Source organism: Ovis aries, chromosome X (genome assembly GCF_016772045.2).
Source record: "Ovis aries strain OAR_USU_Benz2616 breed Rambouillet chromosome X, ARS-UI_Ramb_v3.0, whole genome shotgun sequence".
Lineage (NCBI taxonomy): Eukaryota > Metazoa > Chordata > Mammalia > Artiodactyla > Bovidae > Ovis > Ovis aries.
This window is the reverse complement of record NC_056080.1, coordinates 86,143,609-86,171,295: the sequence shown is the minus strand read 5'-3', so window position 1 is coordinate 86,171,295 and position 27,687 is coordinate 86,143,609. Positions and strand designations below refer to the sequence as shown.

The 27,687-nt window shown below is 51.0% G+C and overlaps 1 protein-coding gene and 3 pseudogenes across 2 annotated transcripts in view; 2 read left to right on the top strand and 2 right to left on the bottom strand.

The window, feature by feature from the left end:
- TMEM185A (transmembrane protein 185A) overlaps positions 1-1,637 on the bottom strand; it is a 42,603-nt gene extending 40,966 nt beyond the window's left edge. For both annotated transcript variants that reach the window (XM_027962797.3, XM_042242486.2), the window contains exon 1: positions 1,404-1,637. In XM_027962797.3, coding sequence (XP_027818598.2) covers positions 1,404-1,630 — 227 coding nt within the window. In that variant the 5' untranslated portion in view covers positions 1,631-1,637. The remainder of the gene's footprint in view (positions 1-1,403) is intronic.
- A 14,839-nt stretch (positions 1,638-16,476) lies between these two features.
- Positions 16,477-17,270, bottom strand: LOC101121666 (melanoma-associated antigen 10-like; annotated as a pseudogene).
- Positions 17,271-17,776: 506 nt separating this feature from the next.
- LOC105605800 (melanoma-associated antigen 9-like) lies at positions 17,777-18,672 on the top strand (annotated as a pseudogene).
- Positions 18,673-24,199: 5,527 nt separating this feature from the next.
- Positions 24,200-25,640, top strand: LOC101120642 (heat shock transcription factor, X-linked member 3-like; annotated as a pseudogene).
- The last annotated feature ends 2,047 nt before the right edge of the window (positions 25,641-27,687 follow it).

The window sequence follows — 27,687 nt, the reverse complement described above, 5'->3', positions numbered from 1 at the left end:
GGAGCAGCCAGAGGAAGGCGGTGCATGTAGCCAGTTCTCTGCTACTTGCTCTCAACAAGCTCCTCTATGCAGAGCATCTTGAAGGCCAACGGTGACAATGACTGCACTGGGATGGGCACACTGGCACTTCAGACTAGACAGAAGATGAACAGGACAGTGCTCAAAGAGGAGTAAGAGCACTCAGGAAGTCACAGTGGCTCGCAGCTTAAAACGTCACCATCCCTAAGGAGACGGTACTCCCAACACACACACTCATCCTCTATCTCTCCCTCAAGACTTCCCTGCATCCCCTACAAGCAGCCTGGACAGTGGTCTCTCCGGGCTGACACAGTACAACACTGCACACTGCCATAAATCGTCTATTTCCCTGCCCTTCTTCCATTCCCATGGGCCCTCCCAGCATCTGAAGTCCCCAGCCCAGGACCCAGCATAGGAAAGGTTCATCAAGTGAGTGGTTTCCAAACAGTAAATATGAGAGACAGGGCACTCCCTTCACAGGGCAGTGGACTTAAGAGATCAGCTAGACCAACTCCTTATTTTTCACATGAGCAGAAAATCCCCCAGTTACATATGGCCTGGTCTCCAACCCAGGTCTTTGGGTTCAGTTTAGTTCCATATTTTACAAGTGGCTCCTATGTGTGTCAGACACAGCGGGGCCTGTTGGGAATAGAGAACTGAGTAGGAGACCATCTCTGCTTTAGGGAGTTCACAGTCTGGGGACATAAGAGAGTTACAGAACACTTGGGCAAGTGCAAGGAGAGACGCTCGATTCCTTAGCCTGAGTGCCTTCCATTCTGTCCACTCGCTAGTCCCCATCTGGGAAACAGAACGGCAATATCTACTTCCTGCAAATAAACATATAATCAAGACTGATGAGACAACACGCACGGAAAATTGTCAGGTTTATCCCCCCAGAAAGCATTACGTAAGGTCCCGCCATACCCTGACACGGACTCCAAGGATTCAACAGTATTTCAGATATCAGTTCCACAAAGAAGCAAACAAGCGAGGTTTGGGCAAACGTCCAAGGCAAACCTCAAGGGCTGGGAGGAACTGGAGGAAACAGCTGGGGTAGGGGGTAGGGGTGTCGGGTCAAGTGAAGCGGCCCTGGCCCGGCGAACGGAGGCAGGCAGTGGGTGCCAGAAGATGGAGTGGTGAGAGGGAAGTTGGGACATCGACAAGGGAGGGCGAGCGGAGGGGCGCGGAGTTCCGGCAGGGCTGGGGCCGCGGCCGGGAGGTTCTAGAAGGGACGGTGGGCCGGAGGTTGAATGTAGCGGACGCGGGAGGAGCAGCGGGTCGGCGCCGGGGCCGATCGGTTTTCCGAGGAGGCTCGGGCAGGCCCCGTCGCCCACCGCGGCATCACGGCCGCCGCGCCTCCCCAAGCCGTGCGGGCGGCGCCTCACCTCGGGTTGAAGTCCTGGAAGAGGCCCCTCAGGTTCATGGCGGAGAACTCACCGCGGCGTCCTCCTCCTCCTCCCCCCGCCCCCCCGCGCAGCGCGGTCTGCGCGTTACAGCGGGTACATGGTGCCAGCGCTGGCCGCGTAACCGTCGTCGCCGCCGCCGCCTCCCGGAGAAACCTGAGTTGCACCTCCCTCCCCTCCTTCCGGGCTTCCGTAAGGCCGCTGCGCATGCGCCCTGAGCCCCGCCCCGCCGGCCCCAGGAGCGCGGTGGGCAACGCGCGACGCCGGTGTCTCAGCTCCCCGTGCGCGAAGGTCCCGGCCCTCGGCCCCGCACCGGACCAAGGAGGTGGCGGGGACGACGGAGGCCGGAGGGACAGAGGACCCGAGGGAAGGCACGGAGAACCAAACAGGGCTGCTGACTCTGCGCAGGCCCACGGGGAGGGAGCGTCCGCCCGGGAGTCCCGCGGGGAGGTCTTCGTGGACCCCTGACACCTTGGCCCGCGCTGCCTTCTGGAGGTTTCCCTCAGCGAGAACTGAGCCTTGAGGGTAGTGACCCTGGGAATCACGTTGCATTTTGGTGATCTCCTCCCAGGCTTCACCTGTCAAACGTGTCAATGACTGCTTCTCAAATTCCCTCCCAAGGCCCACGTCAGCGCGTGGAGATATGCTGGCCGTCCCAAACTCAGGCCATCCTGCTCCAAAGTCATCCGCCCTCCCTACGACCTTCCCCCTCCTCGGTTGCCTCTCTGCGTTGGCAGCAGACCTAGTCACCGGCTTGGTTGCAAGGTGGGGTGCCCAAACTGGATATCTGGAAGTTATCTTGGCTTTGCTAACCTAGTTCAAAGTCTCCTTGGCTCCTGCCTAGACTCTGTGGTCGCGTCCCACCTGGCCCAGCTCTTCCTCCACTATGAGCCATCCTATTTATAACTGCCGGGTTCATTTTCCTTGGGCAAGTCAACATCTTTGAGTCTCATTTTCTTCTCCTCTGCAAAACAGAGATAATAAAACCTACTTCCTAAACTTCGCAAGATTTGGTGAGATAGCGTGCATAACACACTGCCTGGTGCACACTCGGTGCTCAGAGAACACTGTTGCTATCTGGTGCTTCTAAAGGGGCCTCTCTTCAAGGAGTCTGTTAACTTTTGAAATTAGCAGAACAAGCTCGAGCAGGTGGCCTAGTCTACCTTCTTCACTTCCAGGCTGATTCGAGTTTTCCATGGGCACAGGAATACCTTAGACGTTAGTCTCATATCATTATGGGTAATAGTTATACTTTGTTACAATTGCATTTTCTCAAATGGCAATTTTATAGGATTTAGCCCTGGAGGCAGCTTGAGAATATCACAATTATGAGAGTCATACTTTGCCATGATGTATTACCTTTCTTCTGAGAACTTGAAAAACATTTCACAAGTGGTAATTAGGCTTCCCAAACCCACTAGGGAATGGGTACTATTATATGAGCTGTTTTTAAGGATGAGTGACCTGAATCAAGTTTGTTAGCTGCTGAAACACCAGAGGACTGTCCTAGAGTTTGAGTCTTATCTCCCCAGCCCATCCTTCCAGTGGAGTCCTTTGTCTGCCCCTGAGGAGGTTCTCAATGAGCATAGAAATACAGAAGGGAAAGCTGAGGCACAGAAAAGCTTGTATAATGTGCCCTGAGCTGCCCAGCAACTAAGGAGGTAGGACTTGGAGTTCCTGACAAACATGCAGCCCACATTCTGCAAAAAAAGAGATACTTGCCAGTGACCAGATTGGCCAGCACCACTCCCTTACTAGTGGCCTCACTCCAAACAGGCATTAAGATTGAGATTGTTGGTCAGTTAAGACACTTGAGTACCAGGTACTGTTGCCCTTTCAAGAGATTCATGGACAGAGACCAAACAGGCTGCTCAGACTCCAGAGCCTTGAGAGCAGGCACTACTTTGGTGAGGTCCCAGAGGATCTCAGAGCTGAGCCACTGCTCTGTAGACTGGTAGTACCCCCCACATCCAAGATGATCAACCTGTGGGGGCTGCCTAGCCTGGGGGAACAGGATGCCAATGCACAAACAACTGTCACTGTATTCTTTTGCCCTGACAAGCCAAGTTGCCAAGGGAGCATAAAGGCCTGTCCATGAGGACATATAGGAAAAATTGGACTACCCAAGCCTCCCATCCTGAACCTTTGAGAAGTGGAGGTACCTGGACTGCCTCAACTTCACTGGTGGCCCTGCCATGTATTTTTCTGGGGCTCCCATGGAAATATGATTCAGAGCATCCAGGTGACCCTCTTGTCCTCTCTCCAAGTACAAAAGACTCTGCTGCCAATCTGCTGCCCACCTCAGACCCCTCATTCAGTGTCTGACCATGTGCAGCAGCCCAAAGCTTCAATGGCCTGTGTGGACAAATCCATGAGTGACCCGAGCATTGAGGAAAGCCCCTGAGCCGTGCAAAGGATGACACCTTCATCATCTCTAGCCAACCTGGACTGGCTACCACATTTTAGGGCCACCTTACTTAGAGACTGCCAATAATCTTCATACAAAGGCCTGAAATGGTTCTGGATCGAAAAGGCATGAACTCCAAGTAAACCAGAAAGCATATCCATGTGGCTTTGGAGTGGACACGTGTTACTGAGTTCAAGAAACTTCAATGTATATCTGGACCATGGTTTTGAAGACCACCTTGGATTTATGCTACGCTTCGGATAAGTAGGTGACTTTTCCAATTCAACATTCACATTGACTCCAGGGTGGTGGGTAGAAGGTGGGCTTCTAAAGAGCAGGGCCCTAAAAGGAGCCAATGCTGCCTTCAGACACTCTGGTCATGGAAGACGTGGGTCAGGGAACAAAATAGTTGTTGCCCAGCTGTCCCTGCCACCAGGGCTGCTCCCCCAGGCAACCACAGCAGCAGAATGAAGGGGACACAGAAGACTCAGACCAGTGTCACTGTCCCTCCAGTGGAGAGAGGGATAGCTAGGAGCCAATGCCAGGCCTACTGGGGGACAGGGCCTGCCCCAAGGTTCCTGGGAAACCTGCTTTAGAGCTTCTTCAGCCAGGCTGGCCCTTGTTGTTGTTCAGTCCTTCAGCTGTGTCTGACTCTTTGTGACCCATGGACTGCAGAACACCAGACTTCCCTGTCCTTCATGTCCCGGAGTTTGCTCAGATTAATGTCCATTGAGTTGATGATGCCATCAAACCCCATATCATCCTCTACCACCCTCTTCTACTCCTGCCCTCAATCTTTCCCAGAATCTGGGTCTTTTCCAATGAGTTGGCCCTTCGCATCAGGTGGCCAAAGTATTGGAGCTTCAGCATCAGTCCTTCCAAGGAATATTCAGGGTTGATTTCCTTTAGGATTGACTGGTTCGATCTCCTTGCTGTCCAGGTGACTCTCAAGAGTCTTCTCCATCATCACAGTTCAAAAGCATCATTTTTTTGGCATTCAGCCTTCTATATGGTCCAACTCTCACATCCATATATGAGTACTGGAAAAATCACAGATTTGACTAGACCTTTTTAGGCAACGTGAGGGCTCTGCTTTTTAATATGCTGTCTACGTTTGTCATAGCTTTTCTTTGAAGGAACAAGTGTCTTAATTTCATGCCTGAGGTCACCATTTGCAGTGATTTTAGAACCCAGAAAAATAAAGTCTCACTGTTTCCATTGTTTTCCCATCTATTTGCCATGAAGTGATGGGAACGGATGCCATGATCTCAGTTTTCTGTTGAGATTTAAGCCAGCTTTTCACTCTCCTCTTTACCTTCATCAAGAGGCTCTTTAGTTCCTCTTCATTTTCTGCTATTAGAGTGTTATCATCTGCTTATCTGAGGTTGTTATTTCTCCCACAAATCTTGATTCCAGCTTGTGCTTCATCCAGCCTGGCATTTCCCATGATGTACTATCCATATAGGTTAAATAAATAGGGTGACAGTACACAGCCTTGACATACTCCTTTCCGAATTTGGAACCAGTCAATTGTTCCATGTTAGGTTCTAACTATTGCTTCTTGACATGCATACAGGTTTCTCAGGAGGCATTTCATGTGGTCTGGTATTCCCATCTCTTTAAGAATTTTCCACAGTTTGTCGTGATCCACACAGTCAAAGGCTTTAGTGTAGTCAATGAACCAGAAGTACATGTTTTTCTGGAATTATCTTGCTTTCTCCATAATCCAACAGAAGTTGGCAATTTGATCTCTCATTTCTCTGCCTTTCCTCAGTCCATCTTGAACATCTGGAAGTTCTTGGTTCACGTACTGTTGAAGCCTAGCTTGAAGGATTTTGAGCATTACATTGCTAGCATGTGAATTGAGTACAATTGTGTGGTAGTTTGAACATGCTTTGACATTGCCCTTCTTTGGGATTGGAATGAAAACTGGTCTTTTCCAGTCCTGTGGTCACTGCTGATTTTTCCCAGTTGGCTGCCATATTGAGTCCAGCACTTTCACAGCATCATCTTTTTGGATTTGAAATAGCTCAGCTGGAATGGGAAAAATAAGAGATCTCTTCAAGAAAATTAGAGATTTTTCATGCAAAGACAGGCACAATAAAGGACAGAAACAGTATGGGCCTAATAGAAGCAGAAGAGATTAAGAAGAGGTGGCAAGAATACACAGATCTATTAAAAAAAGATCTTAATGACCCAGATTATCACTATGGTGTGATCACTCACTTAGAGCCAGACATCCTGGAGTACAAAGTCCAGTGGGCCTTAGGGAGAATCACTACAAACAAAGCTAGCGGATGTGATGGGATTCCAGCTGAGCTACTTTAAATCCTAAAAGATAATGCTCTAAAGTGCTGCACTCAATATGCCAGGAAATTTGGAAAACTCATCAGTGGCCACAGGATTGGAAAAGATCAGTTTTTATTCCAATCTCAAAGAAGGGCAGTGGCAAAGCATGTTCACACTACCACACAATTGCACTCATTTTACCTACCAGCAAAGTAATGTTCAAAATTTTCTAAGCTAGGCTTCAACAGTATGTGAGCTGAGAACTTCCAGCTGTACAAGCTGGATTTAGAAAAGGCAGAGGAATCAGATATCAAATTACCAACATCCATTGGGTCATAGAAAAAGCAAGAGAATTTCAGAAAAATATGTAATTCTGGTTCATTGACTACATTAAAGACTTTGACTGTGTGGATCACAACAAACTGTGGAAAATTCTTAAAGAGATGGGAATACCAGACCACATGAAATGCCTCCTGAGAAACCTGTATGCAGGTCAAGAAGCAACAGTTAGATCTGAATATGGAACAATGGACTGGTTCCAAATTGGGAAAGGAGTGTTTCAAGGCTGTATATTGTCACCCTGCTTATTTAACTTATATGCAGAGTACATCATGGGAAATGCCAAGCTGGAATCAAGGTTGCTGGGAGAAATATCAATAAGCTCAGATATGCAGATGCCACCATGCTTATGGCAGAAGGTGAAGAGGAACTAAAGAGCCTCTTGATGAAGGTGAATGAGGAGAGTGAAAAAGCTGGCTTAAAACTCCACAGAAAACTAAGATCATGACATCCAGTCCCGTAACTTCATGGCAAATAGATGGGAAAACAATGGAAACAGTGACAGACTTTAATTTGGAGGGCAGATTGTGACTGCAGTCATGAAATTAAAAGACAGTTGTTCCTTTGAAGAAAAGCTATGATAAACCTAGATAGCATATTAAAATAGCAGAGACATTACTTTGCTGACAAAGATCCATATAGTCAAATCTATGATTTTTCCAGTAGTCATGTATGGATGTGAGTTGAACCATAAAGAAGGCTGAATGGCAAAAAAATTATGCTTTTGAACTTTGGGTTGGAGAAGACTCCTGAAAGTCCTTGGGACTGTAAAGAGATCAAACCAGTCAATCCTAAAGGAAATCAGTCCTGAATTTTCATTGTAAAGACTGATACTGAGGCTGAAGAGCCAATACTTTGGCCACCTGATGTGAAGAGCTGACTCATTGGAAAAGACCCTGATGTTTGGCAAGATTGAAGGCAGGAGGAGAAGGGGATGACAGAGGAGGAGATGGTTGGTTGGCATCACAGACTCAATGGACATGAGTTTGAGCAAGCTTCAGGTGATAGTGAAGGACAGGGAAGCATGTCATGCTGCAGTCCATGGGGTGGCAAAGAGTCGGATACAACTGATCGACTCAACAACAACAACGGGAATTCCATCACCCTTACTATCTTTGTCCATGGTAATGCTGCCTAAAGTCCACTTGACTTCACATCCCAGATGTCTTTCTCCAGCTGAGTGGTCACACCATCCTGGTTATCCAGGTCATTAAGACCTTTTTTGTACAGGTCTTCTGTGTATTCTTGCCACCTCTTCTTAATCTCTTTTGTTTCTGTTAGGTCCTTTCTGTTTCTGTCCTTTGTTGTGCCCATCTTTGCATGAAAATTTCCCTTGATATCTCCAGTTTTCTTGAAGAGATCTCTAGTCTTTCCCATTCTACTGTTTTCCTCTATTTCTTTGCACTGTTCACTTAAGAAGTCTTTCTTATCTCTTCTTGCTACTCTTGAGAACTCTGCATTCAGTTGGGTATATCTTTCCCTTTCTCCTCTGCCTTTCACTTGTCTTCTTTTATCAGCTATTTGTAAAGCCTCCTCAAACAACCATTCAGCCTTCTTACATTTCTTTTTCTTTGGGATTATTTTAGTCATCACCTCCTGTACAGTGATGCAAACAAACCTTTGTCAGTAGTTCTTCAGGCACACTGTCTACCAGACCTAGTCACTTGAATCTATTTGTCACCTGCACTGTATAATCATAAGGGATTTGATTTAGGTCATACCTGAATGGCCTAGTGATTTTGCCTACTTTCTTCAGTTTAAGTCTGAATTTGGCAATAAGGAGTTCATGATCTGAGCCACAGTCAGCTCCATGTTTTGCTTTTGCTGACTGTGTAGAGCTGCTCCATCTTCAGCTGCAAAGAATATAATCAATCTGATTTCAATATTGATCATCTGGTTATGTTCAGGTGTAGAATCATCTTTTGTGTTGTTGAAAGAGGGTATCTGCTATGACAAGTGCTTTCTCCTGACAAAGCTTTGTTCATGTTTGCCCTGCTTCATTTTGTACTCCAAGGCCAAACTTGCCTGTTACTCCAGGCATCTCTTGACTTCCTACTTTTGCATTCCAATTCCCTATGATGAATAGGACATCTTTTTTTTGGTGTTAGTTCTGGAAGGTCTTGTAGGTCTTCACAGAACTGTTGACTTCAGCTTCTTTGGCTTGAGCGGTTGGGGCGTGAATTGTATTACTGTGCTGGCCCTCTCGACCTGAAATTCTGCACTCTTGAGTTCCTGAAAGGGCTCATCCTGAATGCCACCAATGAGAAAATCCCTGGAGTCCCAAGACTTCACTTATATGATGCAACCCCCCATGCCCATGCCCACTTCCAGAGAGGACCCTTTGTTTCTGGCTCCTTTAGCTAGACTCCATGAGTGCCTAGTCTTTTGTGCCCTGAGAGCTCCCTGGCAGAGGCTAGGTTTGGGGGCTTGAGGAGCTCAGGGAGGGGCTTCCATTCTGCTTGAACTTCGCCCCCCTCCCCCACTACATCTTCCTCCAGAGATCAGAAAGGCCACCCCTTGCTGGGAGGAATCCCTTAGGATTAGCATACTGCTGCTGCTGGGACAAGAGGGAGGGGTGTGTCCAGGCCCCTCTGGCCCTCTTGTCACTTATCCCTGGGAGCCAGTGGATGAACACCTCTCCTGGAGCAAGCTACCCACTAAAGCAAGCAGGGACCATTTCCTGTTGGAAGGTCAAGCAGGGAGGCTGTGTCTGGGCCTCTAGAGCCACCAGAATGTCCCTGTGGCTTCTGCTGTGGACCTCTCTTGCCACCAGAGACTCCAGGAAAGTGTCCCAGGGCTTCTGAGAAGCACCATTTGGAACAGTCAAGCAGCTGTAGACATTTGTCAGATGGATAGATTGCTCTGTCAAAGTCTCCCATCTACAGTGGGATCCTGCCACCTCCTAAAATGTTTTCTCCAGCCCCACACACAGCGCTCCACCCTGCCCTGACCTCTCTGCATTGTAAGGGGGTAGTGCTCTCCCCAAACTCTGTGTCCTAACAGCTGAGCCTCCCTGCAGCCCCTTAGATCATAGGTGCTCAGGAAATGAATTTGGGAGTCCAACCTACACAAGAGCCACGCTAGCAAGCAGTTTCCCCACACCCTAGACCTCACCCTGGGTCCCCCACCTCTGTCAGAACCATGATCTCTGCTTCCTAAGTTTCCAGTAGCTACAGGCATTATCTGTGGGCAGATGCCCTCCCCTTCTCCCAGGGCATGGACATGCTGAGGCTTTTTGAATCTTATTATAGAACAAGTTAAACCATGTTTGCACAGACATGAGATAGGTCATCCATTTGATAATATTTTAACTGGAAAGAGAAAAATATGCATCAAGCAATGCATAAATGGATCCTTAGACATACATAGATATGGGAATATTAAAATGTGGGGGAAGGTACATTTTGAATACTCAGTAACAATAGCCCCTTGTCACTGAGCAGCAACTCTGGATCAGCCACTTCATATGCAGGTAACACCTTGTATCATAATTGTTAGGGTTTGAATTATATCCCCAAAAGGTATGCTGAAATCTTCATCCCCATAGCTTCCAGGGGAACGGAAGGGGAAATAGGGTCTGTGCAGATATAGTCACATTAAGATGAGGTCGTTAGACTGGGCCTGATCCCATAGTTTTCATTCCAATCCCAAAGAAAGGCAATGCCAAAGAATGTTCAAACTACTACACAATTGCAGTCATCTCACACACTAGTAAAGTAATGCTCAAAATTCTCCAAGCCAGACTTCAACAGTACGTTAACCCATGAACTTCCAGATGTCCACGCTGGGTTTGGAAAAGGCAGAGGAACCAGAGATCAAACTGTCAACAACAGGTGGATCATTGAAAAAGCAAGAGAGTTCCAGAGAAACATCTATTTCTGCTTTGTTGACTATGCCAATGCCTTTGACTGTGTGGATCACAACAAACTGTGGAAAATTCTCAAAGAGATGGGAATACCAGACCACCTTACTTGCCTCCTGAGAAACCTATATGCAGGTCAAGAAACAACAGTTAGATCTGAACATGGAAAAATGGACTGGTTCCAAATTGGGAAAGGAGTGTGTCAAGGATGTATACTGTCACCCTGCTTATTTAACTTATATGCAGAGTACATTGTGAGAAATGCCGGGCTGGGTGAAGTACAAGCTGGAATCAAGATTGCCAGGATAAATATCATTAACCTCAGATATGCAGATGACACCACCCTTATGGCAGAAAGTGAAGAAGAACTAAAGAGCCTCTTGATGAAAGTGAAAAAGTTGGCTTAAATGTTCAGAAAACTAAGATCATGGCATCTGGTCCCATCACTTCATGGCAAATAGATGGGGAAACAATGGAAAAGGTGGCAGACTTTATTTTGGGGGGGTTCCAAAATCACTGCAGATGGTGACTGCAGCCATGAAATTAAAAGACGCTTACTCCTTGGAAGAAAAGTTATGACCAACCTAGACAGCATATTAAAAAGCAGAGACATTACTTTGCCAACAAAGGTCCATCTAGTCAAGGCTATGGTTTTCCAGCAGTCATGTGTGGATGTGAGAGCTGGACTATAAAGAAAGCTGAGCGCCAAAGAATGGATGCTTTTGAACTGTGGTGTTGGAGAAGACTTGGACTGCAAGGAGATCCAACCAGTCAATCCTAAAGGAAATCAGTCCTGAATATTTATTGGAAGGACTGATGTTGAAACTGAAACTCCAATAATTTGGCCACCTGATGCAATGAACTGACTCATTTGAAAAGACCCTGATGCTGGGAAAGATTGAAGGCGGGAGGAGAAGGGGACGACAGAGGATGAGATGGCTTGATGGCATCACTGACACAATGGACATGAGTTTGAATAAACTCTGGAAGTTGATGATGGACAGGGAGGCCTGGCATGCTGTAATCCATGGGGTCGCAGAGTCGGGCATGACTGAGAGACTGAACTGAACTCTATCTCATAGGATTGTTATCTTTATAGGAAGAGGGCAAATTGAACATAGGCATATCCAGAGGGGAGACAGCCATGAGAGCATGAAAGCAGCGCCTGGAGTAATCCAGCCATAAACCAGGGAACACTTGGAGACATCACAAGATGGAAGAAACAAGAAAAATCCTCCTCCAGAGCCATCAGAGGGAGCATGGCCCTACCAGCACTGTGATTTTCAGAAAATCACTTGAGCCTTGAGGAAAGAGAGAGAAGTCACAAACCCCCCTCCCTGCCCCCACCCGCCAATTTGTGGTGCCTTGTTGGACAGCTCTAGGAACCTAATATAATCTCATATCAAGGTTCAGAAGTTGTACTGTTACAGTCTCCATTCTACAGAGAGCCTGACATTGGACGCTGCCCACAGCAACTCTCCTAAACCTCTCAAGACACCATCTCCCCTGGAATGAAAATGAGACCCTGGATGACAGGTGAGATCTAGCACAGAGAGTGTCAGGATGGAGAAGGCTCCTGGACATGGAGGCTTGGAGGCACAGCCCACTGAAGGCTGCTCTTATGTTCAGGCTACAGTCCTGCTCTCTCATTCCATGCCCACTCTCCTCCCTTCTCTCCCAGCTGCTGTGGAGTTCCATGTTCTCCTGCAGGCTCACTGCTCCGGGCAGACTGAATGTCAGGCAAGGGGAAGCCTGTCCTTTAAAGGACAGTGATTGCAGGGCTGGTGGACTCTCATCCAAAGCAGGGTGAGTGTCTGAGAATGTGGGTCTTTGAGATGCCCCTCCTTCTGGATGCTTGAGCACACGTGGCTTTCCACCCAGATGTAATCCTGTGAGTATCCCTTGGTTTCACATCCAGCATCCCACCACTATCCCAGCCCTATCCCTGTACCCAGGCCTAGCTCAGGGATCCAAGAAAAGCAAAGGCCTGGGATTCCTTCCTTGCTCATGAAGGTCCCTAAAGCAGTAGCCAGTGATATTTGCCACAGAGGAGGGTAGGTGAGAGGCCAGACAGGAGGTCAGTCCTTTGCCAAGGAGGCTAGAGGTCAGAACAGACATCAGCTGTGGCTGGGGAATGGGGGCTTCTCCGGAAAAGAACCGTGGCTGAGACAACTCCCACCAGCACCTAAAGGGGCAGGCTCAGGGCACTTAGAGAATGCGAGAGCTTCACTCTAATGGGCAGGGAGCTCCTTGTGCTTGGCCCCACCTTGGTGAGAATGACCTGGGTGCCTGGGTGGTTTGTGCTTATGCAGCGTCTACTGGAGAAGATGGTGCCTCCCCACCCCCTCCCCGGGAAATGCCCCTCCTCCGGAATGCCCTGGGTTGCTCTTGATATGGCTGCTATTGTCATGCTTGCTGAACTCCCCCTGGCCTAGTACTGTCACCCATCAGTCAGTTCATTTCATGAATAGACACAAAGAATACCTGCTTTTCCTGGGAGAGCCCCCTGGGGAGAGCCCCCAACCAAGGCCAGGTATAGACCTGGAACCCTGTATTTGCTAGAAAACCACTTTAAGACATCTGCCACAGAAGTCTGTCAAGATCCAGGCAGGACTCAGATTGTTGCCAAGGATACAAGGGTCCAGAGCAAAACTTTAGCTGTGCGTACATGTGAGTGTTCATTCACTCAGTCCTGTCCAACTCTTTACAACCCCAGGAATGTAACCCCCCGGGGCTCCTCTGTCCATGGGAATTCTCAGGCAAGAATACTAGAGTGAGCTGTCATTTCTTCCTCCAGGGTATCTCCCCACCTAGGGATCGAACTTGCATCTCCCACATTGCAGGCAGAGTATTTAACACTGAGCCTCCAGGGAAGCCATGAGGAAACACAGGGACTTCTCAGAGGAGCAGAACATTCACTGAGACTCCTTAAGCCAGGGGAGGTGCCTGTCCAATCTGTGATGCCCTGGGCAAGATTAGCTGGGGAACAGGGTGGTGTGTGTCCACACAGAGACTGCTTCAGAAGATGCTGGATCCTGGAAATGACCTCCAGATAAGTCGGTGGCGATGGGGGTGGGGTGGGGGGCAGTTTGCGCCTCCTAGCAGCCAAAGGCCTGAGGTTCTTATATACCCAGAGCAAGAACCCAACCACACCTAGCAGTCATATCCAATGAGGGGCATGAGGAGTACCTGTTATGAGAGCTGTCACATATACATCCTGGAGTGCCCCCTGGGGCTGTGGTCCCGGCCTTGGCCCCAGAGCACAGATGCCCTCATGGAGGGGGGGCAGCAGCTCACCTGCAGTGGCATCTGCTCCCCCCTCCCTCTCCCGGCCAGCCCCGGGCAGGTCTGATGAGATCTCCAGGGGCTTGCTGCTTCCACCTCTCTGGGGCAGCCAACCCTCTTTGCAGCCTGTACCCCCAGGACCCCACAGTCCTCCCCTGCCTGGATCCTTTCTGAATCCTCATTGGAGTCTGGGGCCTCTGGTGCCTGGGAGAGTGTCCTGGGGACCAACCCTGCCAACTGCTAGAGCCTATCCTCTGCTCAAACAGCCATAACAGGGACACCGAAGTCCTAGCTGGCTGCGCAGGTGGCTGACCAGGCACCCCTCTGCCTCTTACACTCAGGCTCAAAAGCCAGGACCTCACAGTCACATTCACAAGACCCTGAGTTTACTCCAACATGTGGGATTCCACAGGGAATGGTCTGATACACCTCGGGATCATAGAGATGTGCCCCGCACTTCCATGGCAATGAATACTACTGACCCACCACCAGGAAACTCGCCTACAGGCTGCATTAAGTCCTGCCGGCTCCAGCTGAAGCACAGTGGAAGGGGATGCTGCCCTGGGACTTCCAGATAAAGATACAACATGAGGTCATCAGGACCAGGGCCTAAGCCACTCTCAGTTGGGGGGCAGGCAGGACAAATCCCAAGGCCAGGTTCCGGGGAGACGGGGCACTGTGGGCAGCAGGGGTGGGGGCCCTCGGGGCTGGGCCCCAAGAGGAGGATGCTCCCAACCCCAACAGGGGTCTTTGGCAGCTGGCTGCTGGCCTCCTGATGGGGACTGAGCACAGCCCCGAGAGGGCTGACAGTGCAGCTCATGGGGGCAGGGGCGGGGGTGTGTGTCTGTGTGAGAGGTGAGAGGAATCCCTGCAGCCAGCTTCCTGTGGGGCAGCCTCTCTCAAGGGTCAGAGTACAAGACTTTAGTCTCTGGAAGAGGAACCACACTCGGAGTAGTCTGTGTCTGTGTGTTGTCCCGGTTTGAGGATTAAGCCCTGGGCACCTGTGTCCCTTCAAAACAAATGCTCATGACAAAAAATGCTTCTGCTCAAAATTCACTGGTCACAGGTCATCACATGACCCTTCCTAAGTGAAGAGGCCTGGCAGGGTGGTGTCCCCCATGTGTGCAGGGAGAGAGGACGACAAGAGGTGGCCAAGCACCTGACATCTCTCCAATTGTATACTGCCTAGCAGATGCTCAATCAAGAGCACCGGTTAAAAATCTCCTTTGTTTTGGGAGGAGAGTCTGAGCAGGTCACATGGGTCTTGAAATTCTCCCCCTTTTCCAAGAGTCCACTGACTCTCTGGCAGCTGCACATATGTGGGCAGAATCACGTCTCCTGTTCCCGTTGTTCTCTGGCACTCAGCACAGAGCTGCCCCCTCGGCCCCCCGCACCCATCTGCACCCCCCACTGCAGTGACCTCACCACCTCCTTAGGCCCAGAAGTCGCTCCTGCCTTTGATGCCAGGCGCAGCCTCACCCTGTGTCTCTGCTGCCTCCACACTTCTCACCCTGCCTGAACCCGGGCGCTGGCGGGCGCTGCATCTCTCCTGGCTGCTGCTTATTTCTCGTGTGATTCGGATCTCAGACTCTGTCCCTCTCTCCTCTGGAAGTGTTTTCTTTTAAGACATCTCAGAGAACTGGCAGCTTAATTGGAAATGGAATAGAAAACCACTCAGAATTGCTGTTCTGTGTTTTCCTCCCGGAGAATATATTATTCAATTTCAGTGTTTGTGTGTGTTTCAGGGTGGAAAGCAGTGTCTCCAGCTGGGCACAGCTCACTCAAAGATCCCAAGATTCTAGTCACACAGCAGGTCCTGTCCACTTTTGTAGCTTCTCTCCACTCGTTTCATCCAAATGAAATCTAGACCATGCTCACAAGTAAAAATAATAAAGACTAGATAACCAAATAAACTGTTATTTCAATGTACTTGGTAATCAGCTTCCCAGAGCAGAGACAGGAGGGCCAGCACAGGGAATACTGGGCCATACATAAAAGACCAAGATTCACATTTCTCTAGGATTCCTAGCAGATGGTGGGTGGAAAACACCTATTTCATCCCTGTGGTCAACAGCTATGGGACAAGAACCAGGACCCCTTCCTTCCTGCCCCAGAAAGAGATCTCCCTGGGGTTTATCTAAGAAGCAAAAGGACACCTCACAACAATGATCCATTTCAGAGATTCCCCTCACCCCCAACACAAACCTCATGTGACTGCAGCTTCTAGACCATCGCTGTAAATGTGGGGGTGTCCTGTTTCTCCTAGTGTCCCCACTGCTAACAGCCTTTCATGGAGCAGAGGCTCCGTAAAAGACTTCAGAATAAATGAGCTAGTGAGCAGGGGGCTCAGATTGTCTGATACTTTCTTTAATAACCCAGTAAAATTCAATAAACAGAGATAACTTAGTTACTGTGAATGACAGACAAGAAGGACAGAAGCATGAATTCACTATAATTACTTTTATTATATAATTATTCTCATTCAATATTATTTCTAAATAAGTTCACATTTTCAAAACAATTTTAATTCCTATTCCATTGTATCTTGTTCAGGACCACAAAACAATGAAAGTGTTCCCAATCTCTTTTAAAAAACAGCAAAACTCTTGTTCATGAACTGGGTAACCATAAACACACTGGGATCAACATCACTCACAAAGCTAAGACACTGAAGTGTATTTACCCTTCTATGAAATCAAAGTTTGAAAATTTTCTAAAGAAAACAGAGATGAATCTCCATGTCATTGTAGACAACAGGAACCCCAAATTGCAACACACAAGTTCCCCCAACTGGCCTGGGTCCTCATTTCTGAGAAGCTGACTGATCCCTCTTCAATAACAGAGAGAAGAATCAGCCTGGCTGCTGCTCTGGCTCAGGCTGCCGAGTGCTCCTCCCTTGCAGCCTCTGCAGAAGGGAATGGGAAGGGCCTAAAAGCCCTCCGTTTGACCCTGAGCAGAAACGCCATGACTTGCCACTTGCTGGTCTCCACATAGGCCCAGGGACTCCATAGGAACTCATTGTAGGCAGGGTGGCTGTCAGGCACCTGCCAGTACTCCAGGTACCCTCCTGCACCCACACTTGGGTCAGCAGCTCCCTGGGCTCCCCAAAGACGCAATGCTCACTCCCAACACACAGCCCTATCCTGCTGAGTGCTCCCCAGAATGCTTCCTCAGGGGCCCCGTCTCCATTCCACATGTTCAGGCTGAGGACCAGCACCAGGAGGCCGGCCTTGGGCAGGCCCTGCCCACTGCTCAGCATTGCATCGCAGGTGAGGCCCAGGGTAGAGACCATGAAGTAGATATACTCCCTGGAGTTTACCTCTCTCACCTCCACACCACAGACCAACTGCAGACACTCTGAGACTTGGCTGAAGACCACTAGGAAGTGCTGCTGGTTATCCCTGATGACTTTATTCAGCTTTTCTGCCTGGGAGGTCAGCTTCTTGGCTCAATACTTGAGGAGCAGGAACTTCATCAGGTTAGCCATCATCTCATTCAGAGCTTCCTGGGGCAAGGCCTCCCCAGGGGAGGAGGAGGATGCTGGGGGGTAGGAGGCCAAGTCAGGTGGGGCCTCCCCCTGCTCAGCCCCCAAGAGCTGCGCCTCCACCCAGCCCTGAGCCTTGCCTGGGTCCTGAAGGTCTTCCTTGGGCTTGCTTAGCTCACTCATCTTGACCACGAGCATGATTCCTGGGGTTTAACAAGACACAGAAGTGAGGCAGGGGTACAGATGGAGACCACTCACCTCAGGGCGAGAGGGTGTATGAGCAGCCTTGGCTGAGAAATGCATGAGATACCCCCAAGGTGCCCCCTCCATTTCTCTCACGGGAGCGCCAGGAACCAGGAGGTGAAGGCAGAGGTCTGAGGCCCATGGCCTAAGGTCAGAGAGCAGAGGAGGTCCAGGCAGTACTAGGAGTCAGGGTGAGGAGTGTGCCCTAAGTGTGCACCAGGGGCTCCCCATCCCAGAACAGAGGGGGCCCCATGAGGGCCTAATCCCCCTGCTAAGTTAGCCCCAGAAATCTCAGGCTGTGCTTACTGCACCCTGGAGAGCCACCTCACTTCCTCCTTCAGGTAGCCAGGGCACTGACCACCCTGGAGGCACACCCCTGTGAGGTATGAGAGCACCCCTCAAGAGGAGACCTGTAAGGGGCCTGTGTCAGACCGCACAGGGTGCAGTTCTCAGTCAAGGCCGTTCACAGTCCCTCTCTCCCTCAGCCAGGCCCGTGGTTCCCATCTGTCCCCCAACCTCACTTCTGTCTGTGGTTTGATCCCAGGCATCGTGCTCGTGGTCGAGATGAGTGAACTGAGCAAGCCCGAGGAAGACCTTTAGGACCCAGGAGAGTCCCAGGGCCCAGTAGGGGTGCAGCTCTTCGGGGCTGAGGCAAGAGAGGCTGCATCCCCCTCAGCCTTGTCCCCTCAGTCTCCTGCTCTGCCCTTGTGGAAGCCTTGCCCCAGGAAGCTCTTAATGAGATGGTGGCAGGAACCTGGTGAAGTTCCTGTTCCTCAAGTATCAAGCCAAGGAGCTGACCTCCCAGACGGAAATGCTGAAGAAGGTCCTCAGGGGTAACCAGGAGCACTTCTCGGAGGTCTTCAGCCAAGCCTCTGAGAGCCTGCAGCTGGTCTGTGGTGTGGAGGTGAGGGAGGTAAACCCCAGGGAGCACATCTACATCATGGTCCCCACCCTGGGCCTCACCTGTGATGCAATGCCGAGTGGTGGGCAGGGCCTGCCCAAGGCCGGCCTCCTCACCCTGATCATGCAGAATGGAGACGGGGCCCCTGAGGAAGCATTCTGGGGAGCACTCAGCAGGATAGGGCTGTGTGTTGGGAGTGAGCACTGGGTCTTTGGGGAGCCCAAGGAGCTGCTGACCCAAGTGTGGGTGCAGGAGGGGTATTTGGAGTACCGGCAGGTGCTTGACAGCCACCTGCCCACTACGAGTTCCTGTGGGGTTCCCAGGACTATACAGAGACCAGCAAGTGGCAAGTCATGGCATTTCTGCTCAAACAAAGGGTTTTGAGGGCCTTCCCTCCATTGTCTGCAGAGGCTGCAAAGGGAGGAGGACTCAGCAGCCTGAACCAGAGCAGCAGCTAGTCTGATCCTTTGCTCTGTGATTGAAGAGGGAGTGTTCAGCCTTCTCAGAAATGAGGACCCAGGCCAGTTGGGAAAACTGGTGTATAGCAATTTGGGGTTCCTCTTCTCTATAATGACATGGAGATTCATCTCTGTTTTCCTTAGAAAATTTTAAAGCTTTCATTGTTTTCACAGAAGGCTAAATAAACTTCAATGTCTTAGCTTTGTGAATGATGTTGATCACAGTGTGTTTGTACTTACCCAGTTCAAGAACAAGAGTTTTGCTGTTTTGTAAAAGAGATTGGAAACTCTTCCATTGTGTTTTGTGGTCCTGAACAGGATGCAATGGAATTGGAATTAGAACTGTTTTGGAAACATGAGCTTACTTAGCAGTAATAGGTGGAGAATAATTAGATGATAAAAGTAATCATAGTGAATTCGTGCTTCTGTCCTTGTGTGTCATTTTCAAAAACTAAATTGTCTCTGTTTATTTGGGTTTGTTTGGGTTATTTAAGGAAGTAGCAGATAATTAATTGAGCCTCCTGCTCACTGGCTTATGTATTCTGAAGACCTTTACAGAGCCTCTGCTCTGTGAAAGGCCATGTTAGCAGTGGGGGCACTAGAGAAGCAGGACACCCCACACCTTGAGCGATGGTCTAGCAGCCACAGTCACACGAAGAAGGTGGAAAGATGTCCCCTAGTCACACTGAACAAGGCAACACAGGGCAGGGTGGTGGGGCTTCAGGAGGAGCACTGGAGTGTCAGTGGCTGAGCCAGGGCAGTTTGGGGCTTTGAGAAGCTGGGTTCCTTCTGTGGGATGTGATTGTGATGAGGCTGGGTGGTGGCAGCCCTCAGACTTGCAGACAGTGTGTCTTTGGGTGACGGGATCATTGCTGTGAGGTATCCTTTTTCATCATAGATAAAGCCCAGAGAGATCTCTTTCTGGGACAGGAAGGAAGGGGTCCCGGCTCTTGTCGCATTGCTGTTGATCATAGAGGCAAAGGAGGTATTTTCATATCCCATATCTGCTAGGAATCCTGCAGAACTCCTTTGCACTCCCTTGAAGTGGTACCCAAGAAATCCATGGAAGTACCCTCTTTTTCCTGGTCCATGGGATCTGGAACCCAAGGTGTTGATTAGCTCTAAATTATCTTGATTATAACTGGCCATCGTAATCAAGGACTGTAATCAAGGACGCGATCTTTGTTGAGGTTGCCATGAAGGAAAATAATGGTTTGGATGGAAGACCAGCTGAGGCAGAGGTAAAGAGTGGTTCTTAGTTCTATTTCCTAGAGCAGCTTGGGTCCTGCTGGAACAGTCCTCCACACCCAAATTTAACAGGTCCTCTAACTGGAAATGGGGATTATCAGGTAGCTCAAATGATGAAGAATCTTCTTACATTGTGGGAGACCTGGGTTCGATTCCTGGGTCAGGAAATTTGCCTGGAGAAGGGCATGGCAACCCACTCTAGTATTCCTGCCTGGAGAATTCCATGGACCGAGGAGACTGGCAGGCTACCGTCCATGGGGTTGCAAAGAGTCGGACACAACTGAGCAACTAACACTGTGGTCCTCTATGGTCTAAGTAGAAAAGTTTCTTAGTTTTATTTATGAAACATCCCATTTGGTTGATTCGCTTTTCCACATCCTATTGAGGGTCATATTCTCTGCCATGTCTGGACCACAAAGCAGCCAACCCCATCCCACAGTGGAGAGTGGAAGAGTGTCTGGGGGCAACAATGTGAGAGATTCCTGCTCTGCCATCACAGTGCAAACAGCTGCCAGGCCCTGCTAGCTCTGTCCCCCAGGTGCATCCTGCAGCCCAACACATGGGGCTCCTCACACCCGCTTGCCTCCCAGATGAAGAACTGAGGCCACAGCCCTTGGGTATCTTTGCAGGACCATGTGTTAGTGAGGGTTGGGGTGGGCTCAGAGCCCTGGTCTCTATTCTTCTGAAGCCGCCACCCTTCCCACCCACCCCAGGCCACGGCCCAACCTTCCGACTTCTCTTGCCTTCCTCTTCTTAGTGCTATACGATGCCTCTGAGGTGACAAAAGCTGCCCCAGGGAAGGAAGGGGACAAGGAGAACCAGAAGCACTGTGGGGCTGCTCTGGGGTTTGCTGAGAACTGACTCTGCTGGGGGCCAGCATCTCTGTCCAGTCCCAGCGCCTCACGCGTGAGGGCGGCGCCCTGTCCTTGCTGCTGCCATGGGGCCTCCTGCCCAACTGAACCTGCCAGGCTGACCAGCTCCTCGCTGAGCAGGAGGGAGGAGGGCCTGACTGTATGGTGCCAGTGCCCACAGGGATAAGGCCCCTACAGGAGCCTCCTCCAATACGGGAGGGAAGGTAACACGGGCAGACCCCTGAGGCTCCAGGTCTCCCCAGCTGCATTGAGTGTGGGGGCAGCTGGAGGGCCTCTGGGCTGGGAACACTGGGGCGGGGATGCCAAGTGCAGGGGCAGGAGAGCGAGGCTGAGAAAGGCAGGTATTGAACGTCGTGAGAGCTTGTGTGTGCACAATGCAAGTGTCTTGAGCCAGAGCTGACAAAGACTCCTTGGTGCCACGCAAACCCAGTGACAGGTCCCGGTTGGTGCCTGGAGGAGGGGGACCAGAAAAGGCAGCTCTCTCAGGACCCAGGGGGCAAGGAGGGACCCCAAGTGGGGTGAGGATGGGAGCAGGAAAGGCCACCTAGCCAGGCTGCCACAGGTATCACAGTCTTTGGTCCCCTTTGGAGGGGCCACCAGTGGCCCCCACCAATGATCATAGCCTCCAGGTTCATGTCCCAGTCAGATGAACTGACCTGAAGAAATGCCTTGTCAACCTCTTTAGGAGCACAAAGGCAAGGGAGCAAGCACAGGTCAAGGCCTGCAAGCTCCATTCTAGCCACCAGGCCTCAGACTGAAAGGCCTCTGGGCGAGCTTCTTCCACACCCTCTTAGCTCTCCCTTTTCAGACACTAGGCTATGCCCCTCACACAGGGCAAATGACCCTGCTGAGTGGCAGAATTAGGGGGACACTCTCCCTAGGGGTACAGAGCTCTAGGGTGTAGGGAACAAGGTATAAAGAAGGTTGAGAAGTGCTTGCAAACGAGACTCTCAACCAGGGCTGAACATTCTTGCAAACGAGATGTTCTGCCCAGTGTAGGGAACTAGGTTTAAAGAAGGTTGAGAAGTGCTTGCAAACGAGACTCTCAACCAGGGCTAAGCATTCTTGCAAACGAGATGTTCTGCCCAGTGTAGGGAACTAGGTTTAAGGAAGGTTGAGAAGTGCTTGCAAACGAGACTCTCAACCAGGGCTGAACATTCTTGCAAACGAGATGTTCAGCTAAAAATCCTGTTTGTTCCCGTGGGAAAAGAACATTGCTTGCACACAAGGATGTTTCTCTGATTCCTCAATAGGAACAGACCTTGGGACAAAACGGATTCTAAGTTGATAAGGAAGTTCCCCAAAACAAAGTCTTAGCTGCAGTAAATAAGCCAAGGTAAAGGTTATCTCGCCCTGCGCCTGCGCACTGTATAGTCTCTGAATCATAGTGCTTGGCAGCTTGCCCTGGAGGTTGTTGTACAAGGGATATAAAATTAAGCAGCTGTAAGAAGCAAGTGTTAAAATATAAAGATTTAAACCACTCTGCAGTGTTGGTGTTTCATTCCGTCGCCGGCACTAGGGTCCTCACACACGGGCCTTTCCAAGGTGCCAGTCTGTCCCTTACATGGTGATGTTGAAGAACAGTGGCCCCAAGGTCAGAGAACATGTATCTCCAAACCCACTGCCCTATTGCCCACGTGTGGTGAAGACAGGTGACTTTCACTGGGGTTTCGTCCAGTCCTACACACGGACTCTCATCCATTTTCAAATACAGGCAGATGGGGACTTCCTTTGGTCACATCTAGCTCAACAAGTTGGAGAAGGCAATGGCACCCCACTCCGGTACTCTTGCCTGGAAAATCCCATGGACGGAGGAGCCTGGTGGGCTGCAGTCCATGGGGTCGCTAAAGAGTCTGACATGACTGAGCAACTTCACTTTGACTTTTCACTTTCGTGCATTGGAGAAGAAAATGGCAACCCACTCCAGTGTTCTTGCCTGGAGAATCCCAGGGATGGGGGAGCCTGGTGGGCTGCCGTCTATGGGGTCGCACAGAGTCGGACACGACTGAAGTGACTTAGCAGCAGCAGCAGCAGCAGCAGCAGCAGCACCTCAACAAGTTAGACATGTCCCTGGGAGTGAGTATGTGTAAAGGAAGCCCCTTGAAAAGCACCTAATCTGTGAGCCAACAAAATCGTTCTATGTTCCTGCCGTCTAGGTAAGGGAGATCAGGTCCACAGTGGTGGTGGGGGCAGGGGCAGGGGCAAAGAAGACCAGAGCTGGCCTCATAGAAGACCAGTGAAATGCTTGTTTTCAACAGAACAAGCTGTACCTTGAGCCCCCAATCAAGTCCTTCTAAGGGCAGGTACCCACGGAGACCCAAGCTGGACATGGCAGGCCAGGAACAGGGGTAGCAGAAGCCCATTCAACCCATTGACAAAAGGAAACAGGAATTTTGAGGAAGCCTCAGGGAGGCTGAATCCAAGACTCTGGGAGGGGGACAAGAAAAGCACACACACACAGGTGTTCCCAAGTGAGCACTCTAGGGCCACGAGAGTGGTCTTTATGGGAAGAAGTAGAAACTGAAGACAGCAGCCTGTGATCTGCAGCAGGATGATGTCTGGTGTGGGCAGAGTTTGGCGAGGCTGCAAGCTCAGCAGAGCGCCTGGCTGTGCCCTCCCACACGGCGTCATGAGTAGTCTATATCTCAGGTGTTTGGGGAACAGTCAAGTGGGTTGTGAGGTCACTCCCACTGTGCTCGAGCATAGCCCTACTCTAGGGAGAGCTTGACCTGGGCGGTGGGGGAGTAGGACAACAGGACTCTGACTTTGGGGCCATCTCAGCGGGACCTAGCAACCAGCAGCACCAGCCAGAAGAGGGGCAAGGCTGGGGTCGGGGATGGAGAGGTGGGACCACCAACTCAGGCTAGGCCAAAACAGCCCATTACGGACCCCATCTTCCTAGAGGGACACTTGCCAGGGGCCCATCGGACCCCTGGGGTCTCTCAGTGGTAGCTGAGCGAGGACTCACCAGGGCCTGGCCCTTCAGCAGAAGCCTGCCCGTCGGTAGGGAGGGAGTGGAGCCAGGGGCACGTTTGTCAACCCATCCAGGGCCTGGTTCCCTGAAACAAGGGGCCTGGCCACAGATGGGAGCCTTTGCAGGTAACCCGAAATGTACTTTTCTGTACTTTCAGACAAGAGACAAGCTGGGGATCCCATCTCTGTCTCCATCCCCTCCTCCCCCACACCAGGCTAGGGCTGCCTCTCCACATCACCTCTGTGACATCATGAAACAGTTAAGGGAGCTGACCACTTAATTGGCTGCCTGGCCCGAGACACAGATTCTAGAATCTCCGGAGATTATTTATGTGGCACCCCGACCGTAGTCTGAGGCCCTTCTGCCCTGAGCATTCACTGCTTGGGTAGAGAATGCTCCTGAACTAGACCAGCTCCATGGTTAGTCAGAGTTCCCACGAGGCACGTGCAGCCCTGCTGGCCCCATCAACTGATGAGGAGCCCACAGCAGGGGGTCCCTGTGATTCCTCCCCAGATCCAAACGTGGATTCAAGGGAGGCTCTGGAGAAGCAGGGTGACCATTCCGAGAGCCCCGATCCAGGCTTCCATGACAATCTGCCCCCACAGGGCCCGAACCAAGAAATGGCCAATGAGGAAGAGAACAATGCTGTCCTAGGGCTTTCCTTCCCCAGGAAGCTATGGAGGATCATGAAGGAGGCGGCCTTCACCTCTGGGCACTGGAACAACAAGGGAGACATGGTGGTCATCGAGGCAGATCTCTTCCAGACGGAGGTCCTCTAGCACAGAGGCATAGACAGGATCTTTGAGACAAACAGTGTGAAGAGTTTCATCCATGAACTGAACCTCTATGGGTTCAGTAAAATCTGCCCTCCGGGTTGCTCTGCAGGGAAGAAGAGGATGATGGTAACGTAGAAAGCCATTCCAGGGAGACTAGGCTAGGCGAGCCAAGTGCTGGATGGGTTTCATTTGCCAGGAAAACATTTTTCTTGTGAGAGGGTGGCTAATGAAAGAGGAGAAAGCAGGGCCTGTTGTGTTCCATGAACCCCCTTAGACGGAACCTGCAGGGGTGCCTCCAGACCCTGAGGGGCCACTTGATGTCAGGGAGGTCCAGTAACACCTCAAGCGAGGAGCAACATGCTAGAGCCTCATAACATGCCAGGAATGAAGAGACCTTATCTCCATACTTAGGCAAGGCCAGGACAGTGGTGGGGAGGAGAGCGGGGAGGAAGGGCTCCTCTCCCCCACCATGGCAAAAATGATTCATTTCCTTTCAGATATGTTGTAACTCCAATTTTCAGAGAGACAAGCCTCTCCTCCTGCAGAACATCCAGAGGAAAGATGACCCCAGAACAACTGCTCAGCCCACCACCGGTTCAATAGTGACCCCAAAGAGAAAGAACCGAGTGGTGGCAACCAGACACTCTCCTTGACTCCCAACATAACCAGTGCACCCAAGAAGTGGGCAAGAAAGTCCAGAAGAGAACCCCAACTGCTCACAGAACCCCAGCCGGCACTCATTTGTGCTCTCTCGCCTTTGGTCTATGGGCAGTGTAGCCGGGTGGGCCGGGGGGAACCATCTCCGCAGTGAGCAGGGAAGCCTCAGTGGGGAGGGTACATCCAGCAGTGCCATGTCTGTACACCCAGCTATTGCTGGAAAGGACAGCCCAGGGGAACTGCCTGAGGCCCCCCAGAGTACCCAGATCAGTGATGGCTTTGTACAACCCCTGTTACTCCATCCTGATAGCAGCCCTTTCCGTCATGGCCCCAAACAAGGCCCCTGAGGCAGAGGAGGAGCAGGGAGAGTCCTCAGATTATATTTGTCCTCTGTGAGCAGGTCAAGGACAAGCCCAATCCCTGAGCTCCCAGATTCCTAGAGAGAATCAGGAGCACTATCTTGTAATCAAAAATTGATTTCTGGCTCTAATAAAGTAAAGCAAAACTCCACTGGACTAAATAAAGAATCGAACAAGAGCTGCAAGTCTGTGTTCTATCTATCCATGCTATTCACACATGGCACTGGGTGAGCCAGAGGCTGGAAGCCCACATCCCAGGCAGGCTTTGGTCCAGTCCCTGTGGTCCCTTTTCATCTGAAGCAGCAGCATTTCACACACTCAGCCAAGGATCTGGCTCATAAGCCAAGCATTAAGGTGAGCCCAGGATGGGCTGGTCCCTGGGCTTTGCCTGCCACTCAACAGACAGCCCAGCAGGGCTCCTGATCTTGAGGGTGTCATCTCCCATGAGTCATTCACCCTAAAGCAAAAAGGGCTCCTTATGGGTCCCTCAATGATGCCACAAGTTTCTGGTTAGCAGCTGAGTGTCTCCAGCTCCTAATCCAGGGGCCTCCCCAAGAGGTTCACCAGAAAACAGGGTCATGCCAAGGCCAAGGGCCTTGAAAACACATGACCCCAAACCCAAAGACAAGTACAAAGTTTCCACAAGGTGAACACCAGCTCTTGTCGCTCTGCCCTCAGATGAGTATCTAGGAGCCTGTCTTTGGATGTGAGGCTGCCAGGCACTGTGTCCAACACACATGCTTTGTGAGCCAAGGGACGCTTTACAGCAGGACAAGGGTCACCTGCAAGGACAGACTGCTGCCTGTTTCTGGGCCTGTGGGCCTCTCTGCCTGCTGACGCTCAGCCCAGCCCCCGGGCTCCCCCACCACCCTCTGGACACTGTTCCAAAACAAGCAGTTTGGACCGGAACACAGAGGGAAAAACACTAACCAGTTTCCTAACAACACATTTCTCTCAAGCACCCAGACCCAGCAGGGCTGAAATGAGTGGCAATGCCGTATATTCATAAAGGTCAAAGTCCTAGAGACTCTTGCTGAGTCCAGAGCAGCACTGCATGAGGGGAGTCACTGCCCCTGGCCTTGCACCAAGTGGCCAGCCCACCCCAGGGCAGGACTGATTCAGACCGAACCAGATGGGCATGCCTAGGGCGTGGTGGCGACTGGGCGGTGTCACCATGAGCTGGTCTCTCCGTCACCTTATTCTCGAGTGCTCAGTCTGGCAGGCCTCTTGCCCAAAGGGGATCAGGTGCTTGAAGACGTCTACCTGGAAGACGTCTTTCCCAGCCCTCCCCGGGACAGGCTGCAGCAGCCAGCGGGAGTTGGTGAGCGCAGTCAGGTAGTTCTGTTGCAGGTTGGGTAGCAGGGCTTGATTCTCTAGCTCCTCCACTTCACTGGGTCCTAGGTTTTCTGGGCACAGCAAAGTGTCCCCAGTGTCCACAAGATCTGTGTGCAGACAGGACACAGAAGGCGTGCAAGGTGATTCACAGTCATTCCTGCTAGAAACTAAGACTGTATCACAGAGGGGACCCGAGGTGAACTGGGTCCTCTGTCTGAGCCTTTCGGATGGGCTCAGCTCAGCAAAGGGAATTTGGGGCGAGGCCAATCGAGGGAGGGACTGAAATGAAAGGGAGAGGCCTGGTGCTCCACGAACCCACCAGGCCATGACTGAGAGCTGCCCACTGCAGGCCGCAGGGACAGAGTAGGAGGGCTCCGGTGGGGAGCCTGTGGACATCAGGTCCCCAAGTGACTCACCGGCAGAGAGGTGTTGCTCACCCCTGGGGACTCAGGGAACTTGCTCAGGCCTGGCTGCAGGCAGTGGGGGTGTGCAACCCAGGCTAGGTGCTGTGCAGCCTCTCATGGTCCCTACTGGGCACACACACACAGACACACACACACACATGTAGACACATGCACACACACACAGACAAGTGCCACGTGCAGACTTGGACCCACCTTTGCCTCAGAGCACAACTGGGACTGAGGCCCAGAGTGGTGGTCAGGCACGTCAGCTGCCATCTCCCAGCCCAGGGACCCTGGCTGTCCCGAGCCACAGCTGACAAAGACTCTTCAGCTCCTGGTTCCCATCTCTGCCCATGGTCTGCAGATCCCACAT